The 7,500-nt window shown below is 37.9% G+C and overlaps 1 protein-coding gene across 1 annotated transcript in view; it reads right to left on the reverse strand.

Moving 5' to 3' along the window:
* The window catches only part of Tnpo (transportin 1), a 34,266-nt gene that overhangs the window by 25,968 nt on the left and 798 nt on the right, over positions 1-7,500 (reverse strand). The window contains exon 2 of the mRNA XM_086532469.1: positions 720-795. Coding sequence (XP_086388595.1) covers positions 720-795 — 76 coding nt within the window. The remainder of the gene's footprint in view (positions 1-719; positions 796-7,500) is intronic.

Consider the following 7,500-nt stretch of genomic DNA (forward strand, 5'->3'; position numbering starts at 1 on the left):
AAACACTGCAGACTCTTATTAGAGGTTGGTGTTGCAGAGAACCTTTACTCTGGCTGGAGTATTGACCTTGTCTCTGCTATGAAAGCAAGACAAACAGGGATGTTTCAACCCCAATAATACCTGGGTAAGTGCACTTGGTTGGAGAAAACTCTTTTCAATACACACTTCTTTAAAAAGGACCATAACTCATCTCTTGATTATACACAAACACATACATGTAACACTCCTTCACACACCCACACCCACCCACACAAAATATACGTAAATAAACGATTACAAACTACAGGTACTCTAAGATAAAAATAAATGCAAAAGAATAGATGTATCTATCAATACACAGTAGCTAGCTCCAATATTATGAGGAAAAAAAGACTACTATGCAAAAAGAATTAAAATTGGGGGGGGGAGGGGCTCAAAAAAAAGAGCAAGAAAATATTTAGGTATAATTTGATTTTTTTGTTTTTTTTATTTTTTGGTAGAGTTGGGTGCACCCATATATACAAATACAGCTACACACTCATTTGTAAAAATAAAAAAGGTCGGCCTAGAGCTAACCTAGGGTCTACCTAGTCGCCCAGCATTTGCCTAATAATTTGACGCATTTTAAAAACAATCCTTGTTGATTGGTGAACTAAACAAGAGCCAAAACGACTACGTAGATCCCATGAGAAAAAAATATTGAACGAGACTAGTTTTAACTTATCTGCCTGCATATTTACCTTCGGATGTTAGTTTTGTGAGGACATATATAAGGTATTTGTTGAAGTCTGTGAATTTGTTGAGTTCTTCTAGTTTCTGAAAAAAGGAAAAAAAAGAATGCATAGTACTTGGCCCAACTACAAAAACCTGCTTTATCAAAACTTACTTTAACATTCAAACTAAAAGTTCCTTCACTATAGCGCCTCCTCTATTGAAAATTTTTCTACTTTTAAATCTAGCTCAGTTTCAGTAAACAGCAAGGTTATCATAGTGAAAGAATTTTATCAGTCTCTTATTAATAATAAAATGCAGAGTACATATTGGAAAAAAATATATATTATGAGAAATAACTGACTTTATAAATAGCTATAGTCTTACTAAAAAGCCTACATAACTTATCCAAGAGATCTTATGATATAAAAAAGACAAAAAAACACATTCATATTAAATAATATCAATAATAATACCACTAAGAATAAATAATAATAATAATAATAATAATAATAATAATAATAATGAAAAAAATACTTGCCTATACATACCACACCGCCCAATTCTGTCTCCTCTCGTTCTAAACTACTCTCGAAAAAGTATGCCAAGTTTCTACTTACGATCCTCACCTTTTCTGACATCTATAATACTGATATTGCAAACTCACCTGTTATATCATAAATCACTATGTATATAAACATATTCATATAAATTACAATAAAAAAATAAAAAAAATTAAGGGGGGTGGGGGAGGGGAGATAGGAGGGAAGAAAGGAGAGGGAGAGGGAGAGAGAGAGGGGGAGAGGAGGGGGGAGAGGGAGGGAGAGAGAGAGAGGGAGAGAGAGAGAGAGAGAGAGAGAGAGAGAGAGAGAGAGAGAGAGAGAGGGAGGGAGAGAGAGAGAGGGGGAGGGGGGGGGGAGAGAGAGGAGGGGAGAGGAGAGAGAGAGAGAGAGGGAGAGAGAGAGAGGGGGGAGAGGAGAGGAGGAGAGAGAGGGGGGGAGGGAGGAGAGAGAGGGATGGAGAGAGAGCCATGGCCCTATCGAGAGAGAGAGAGAGAGAGACGAGTGATGAGAGAGTCTAGCGATATATAGATGGGGCGATGAGGAGAGGAGAAGAGGGAGAGAGAGAGAAGGGGGGAGAGAGAGAGAGAGAGAGGGAAGGGAGCGGGGAGAGGGGAGAGAGAGAGAAGGGGGAGAGAGAGAGAGGGTAGAGGGGAGAGAGAGGGGAGAGGAGAGAGAGAGAGAGAGAGGAGAGAGAGAGAGGGAGAGAGAGGAGAGAGAGGAGAGGAGAAAGGAGAGAGGGAGGGGAGAGGAAGAGAGGAGAGGGAGAGAGGGAAAGAGAGAGAGGAGAAGAGGAGAGGAGAGAGAGAGGAGAGGAGAGAGAAAGGGAGAAGAGGAGAGGAGGAGAGGGAGAGGGAGAGAGGAGAGAGAGGAGGAGAGAGGAGAGGGAGAGAGAGAGGAGGGGAGAGGGAGGAGGAGGGGGGGGAGAGGGAGAGAGGGGAGAGAGAGGAGAAGAAGGAGGAGAGGGGAGAGAGGGGGGGGGGGGAGAAGGGAGAGGGGGGACGAGGGCGCGTGAGAGGGAGAGAGAGAGACGAGGAGGGAGAGAGCAGATGAGCAGAGAGAGAGAGGAGCATGAGGAGAAGAGGTGTCAATGAAGTCGGGAGAGAGAGAGGAGAGGAAGAGGGAAGGGGAGAGTTGTGAGGGTAGGAGAGAGGAGAGGGGAGAGTGATGAGAGAGGAGGAGGGAGCGTTGGAGAGAGCAGGAGCGAAGAGGAGTGGTGAGAGAGAGAACGAGAGGAGGGAGCGAGAGAGTAGGGGGGAGATTAGTGGATGAAAGTAGAGGAGAGAGACGAGGAGGAGGGGCGAGGAGGAGAGAGAGAGAGAGAGAAGAGAGGGGGGGAAGGGGGGGCCGGGCATGGCGCGGGGCCATGGGGGGGGCATCATGGGGGGGGCGGGGGCATGGCATTCGTGCGGGAGGGGGGGGGGGGGCGGGGGGGGATTGAAGGGCATTGGCATATCAAAGCAAGGGGGGGGGGCGGGGAGGGGGGGGGGGGGTAAACATTCCGTGCTTTGCCATATTACAATCATGAAAAATAACACTCCGGCGCTTTACGCTCTCGCGCGCTCCGCGGCGCTCTCGTCGCGCCTGAGCTCTCTCTCGGCCGTCTTGCTCTCTCTTCTCTCCTCCTTAGTACGTTCTCCGGTACGTCGATAACGTGTCGCCTTCTGGTTTGCTATTTTCGTTTCTCTGTCCGCTATCTCGCGCGCATCTCTTCTCTCTCTCTCTCTCTCTCTATGCTCGCTCGCGATGCATCTTCTCCGCCCTACTACTCTCGCTCGCTATATCTCGCGCTTTTTTTTTGGTTTGGTTTTTGTTTTTTGTTTTTGGGTTTTTTATATGTTTTGGTTTTGGTGTTGGTGTTTTGGTGGGTTTGTGGCCAACCCCCACCATCCACCCACCCCCACCCATCCCCCACCCACACCCAACCCGAAAACCCCTCCGTTCCACCCCCCCCCCCACCCCCACACACACCCATAAATGACAAAAATATATAATGTCACCCCCCGAACACATAGGAAAAAAAAACAACAAAAAACCAAACAAACCACAAAAACCACAAACAAAAAAAAAAAAAAACACAAACAAATATATCAATGGTTCCCTGATCATACTTATTAAAAATAAAAAAGTTCCTAATGCATAAAATTACATCATTTCCATTGTATAAAAATATATAACAAATTATAGCAGTTTTATACGACAATATATAACAAAATAATGTATATGCATATAATATCATAACAAAATACTACAGACATTATAAAAACAACAAAAACAAAATATAATCAACAGTAGTCATGGGTTTAAAATATATAACTATAAAATAAAATGATTTTTTTTCACAACAGCACATCAAAATAAAGAAAAAAACAGCATCAGATAGCAATAACAAAAACAACAAAACATTCCATACCATGTAGTATGTCGTTTTCAACTTTTGTAATCATTTGTGCAATTGCCTGGTAAAAGGTTTATGTGCAAATGCTGTTCTTAGCTACCGGAATTATATCTGCTAATTTTTTTTATATCACAGATGGGAAACCTAATCATGAGGCATGGCCACTCACAGTTCGATACAAAATAATGGTAAAAATCTAGCAAACAGGACTTAAATATATAAATAATGACTGGAAATACAAGGGATCCATAATAGTTTAAATAAGATTAATATAATATTTATGACAGTTTCATAAAAAACAATTTAAACATGTAAATGTATATGTATAATAACAATAAATATGATAATGATAACAATATCAAGGAAAATAACAGCAATAACAAAAATAACAATTATATTGATATTTCCAAATAGATTCGCATAGCATAATCCGATCAAATTTACTTTCCCATACCATTTTTTGTTTTTAATATCAAGGGCAAAAAGGGAGGGGGAAATCATGCACAAGCAATAAAGCAAGTTAACTACTTTCATATTTAAAATCAATGAATATGCAAAGAACCTATAACAGATTGCTGTTTATCATAACAATTCTAGGGGATAACGGCACACAGTAATTTTGTTATAATTCAAGTTTTGAAAATATATATGAAAATATAATTTTTGCATATCCATATACTGTGATAGGATTCAAAATACTAAAATATCAAAATATGAAAAAGTAAAATCAACAAATACCACAATAAAGGAAAATACAATCTTCTAACTAAGATCTATCATAAAAAATATTAGCAATAACATCAATAATAAGACAAGAAAAAACAACTATATTAGTAATAATCATGCTAATGCCAATAGCAATTAAATCTTTGATACAATGATGAAAATAATATAATCATTATACAACCAGCTTTAGCAACTATTCTCAAATTAACAAACTATAATATAAAAGAACAAAAACAATAAAATGAATACTAATAATAATATAGTATTGCAGTAAATATAGTAATTGTCATAATGGTAACTTTAATAATAAAATTAATTATAACGATATCAAGAGTAATAATAATAATAGTGATAATAACAATTGTAATAACAATAACAATAATAATAATATTGCTAATACTAATAGCCATCATATTGCAAAAAAATAATTCAAAATATGACCATTAAAAAAAGTCATAAAAGTAATATTTTATAACACTAATACATTTGAATGGGCTACACCAAACAAGTATCAATAGAGTCTGGATGGTAAACAAGTCATTCACAGGACTAAGAAATGATTCACAATCCACAAGCAACAATCATAACCTGAGGAACTGAAGCAAGTAGCAGAAAGCACAGGATATTTACAATAAGAACATGTGAAAATACAAAAAAAGGAATTGATACTGTTTAAATAAAGGAACCAAAATGACACACTGCTTAATAAATGAGGGTTAATAGCTCAATCAAAAATACGCTGCTGTCCACAGAACTGCGTATGGTGATTGTCAAGATGTGGACTGCACAAAGCAATCCCCCCCCCCCCTGGTCTCCATACTCTGGCAATGGCAACAAACCTTAGCTACATACTATGGCAAGATAAAGCTCATTGACTTCCTTAGCAATTTACTGTCCAACAAGGAAATAGTCCAAGTTCTTTCCTTACCAGAATGTGTGTCAGAGGTTTGTTGCCCTTTCCCAGAAAATGGAAGTCACAGATATAAGCATGTGGTTCAAATCTGGACAATCACCAGGCTTAGTTCTATGGCAATGTATAGTTTCAATTATTTACTACAATAATACAAAGCAAGGACTTCTTAAACTGCAAATGACAAATTTTCATTTCTATATACTAAGTAATCCAAGGATACAAGCAGATATCACATTGCTCATGTGACTATCTGTAAGATATTCCATGACCATTGCAATTAAGTATAAGAAATAGTATCGCAATGACAAAATATAATACTAGTAATTATAATAATAATAATGATAATAAAAAAACTAGTTTCACTGTAATGGTCTGTACACAAAGGAGAAAAAAAAATAAAATCTAACATCACATACAGTACATTGTGCTTAGCCTTGCTATTGGTGTAGCGCATTTCCTCATCAGAAGTTTAAGGTAGTGTTTCTATTTATTGCCTTATACCAATTTAATAAGTAACAGCAACCTATCTTCAAAGATTTCCAATAAGCCTTGTAAATAAAATGGATTGGTTTGCGTGATAAAAAATATCATTGCAGGATCCGATATCCAAAATCTATTAACTTTAGAGACAAAATTTAAGCAGTAAACACTTAGAAGACACCTGCTTGTCCACCACTTCCAACATGCTGATCAACTTGGTCAGCATTCCAACAAAGGCTATTAAACCATGATATATATTCTGAGAAGATAAAGCATTTGGACCTCCCTGATGATCTATCAACAAGGAACCAGTCCAAGTTCTACCTTGCCAGAAAAAATGATGCAGATTTATCCTCCTTTTCCAGAGCACATAGTGCAGAGGCTGTTGTGATTGCTTGATACTGGGACACTAACATATTAGATTCAAGATCGTAGATTTTCTACCACTGATTATTGCTGGTGTCTTCTGAACATTTACCTTGTTAGATTTTAAACCCTTTCATTCTTTTATATATTCTGCCTTTCATATAAATTTTCAAAAGGCAATTAAAATGAAATAATCTTAAGTGAAGAGGGACAATAACCTCTAAAGTCTGGAAATGACCCCTTATCAATCAATCTCTCTCTCAGCGAAATGCATTCTACACCACAAGCTGCTGATTTACTGTCCTTCAGGTCTGCCAAATGTATTAAGTGAATCCTTTCACGGTTTTGCTATTCAGACAGTTATTCCTTAAACCAGTAACTTTAACCCTGGTTGCAAAACTTTGAAAACACTCCTTTAGTCCCTATCTAATGTTCACTAAACCTCTTTCTCTGGTCTGTATAATAGAAATGAATACAAATATAAGGCATTATATTTAATAAGACCACACAAAGGTAGAGAAAAATTAATTCACACTCACAATGGCTTATCAAAAATCCACAGAAACATGCATTATGTGATGCTGTGTCCTCTGCATTTTCAGCAATGGTCAACAAACATCCATCAAGAATATTCTAGAAAGAGGAAGCTTGCAGACTTTCCTTGCAATTTACGGTCATGTCTTAAACCAATGCAAGATTTAGTTTTGGTAGTTTGTTGGCTCTTCCTAGAAAGCAAAGCCCAGAGACCACAGCATCACTTGAAATAATCTATTCTAAATAATTACCCACATTTCTGTAGCAAAAGGGGGAAAGCATCATATTTGTTTTGATAAAAGTCAGTAAATTTTCATCACCTGAAACCTGTCTTCATCTGGCACACTTCACCCACGAGAAGGTAGTATTTTACCGGCACTAATCCCCAGAGTCTCTTTAACCTCCTAGCCTTCCTTGTTGCAAGACGTTCAAGATCCAATGTAGACTCCTAGATCATAATTGCAAGCAGGCCTAAGTCCACAATAATGAACATCGAGTGGAGTGATTCCTTTGACATTCTTGCTTGTTCACCATAAGTACAAGGAAAAGTTAAGCTTAAACAGTATAGGAAAATTATATCTTAATATAAAACATAAAAAAGGACAAATTGGGTCATTAACTTTAAGAGCTCTCTAAACTTAAAAACAATATATCATACTTATAAAACAGTGCATTATGTACATACCTACACAACCATTTCTATGGAGCTGCTATGTAGCACCATGCCACATGTGCTACAGCTTGCCTTCTAGCCATATATCTCTGTAGCACTATTTTACCTACCTTAAAAATTAGGCTATAATAATAATGACGAAATAATGAATTTTCCATAA

Source organism: Penaeus japonicus, unplaced genomic scaffold (assembly GCF_977035675.1).
Source record: "Penaeus japonicus unplaced genomic scaffold, GWHDUDI00000001_assembly GWHDUDI00000037, whole genome shotgun sequence".
Lineage (NCBI taxonomy): Eukaryota > Metazoa > Arthropoda > Malacostraca > Decapoda > Penaeidae > Penaeus > Penaeus japonicus.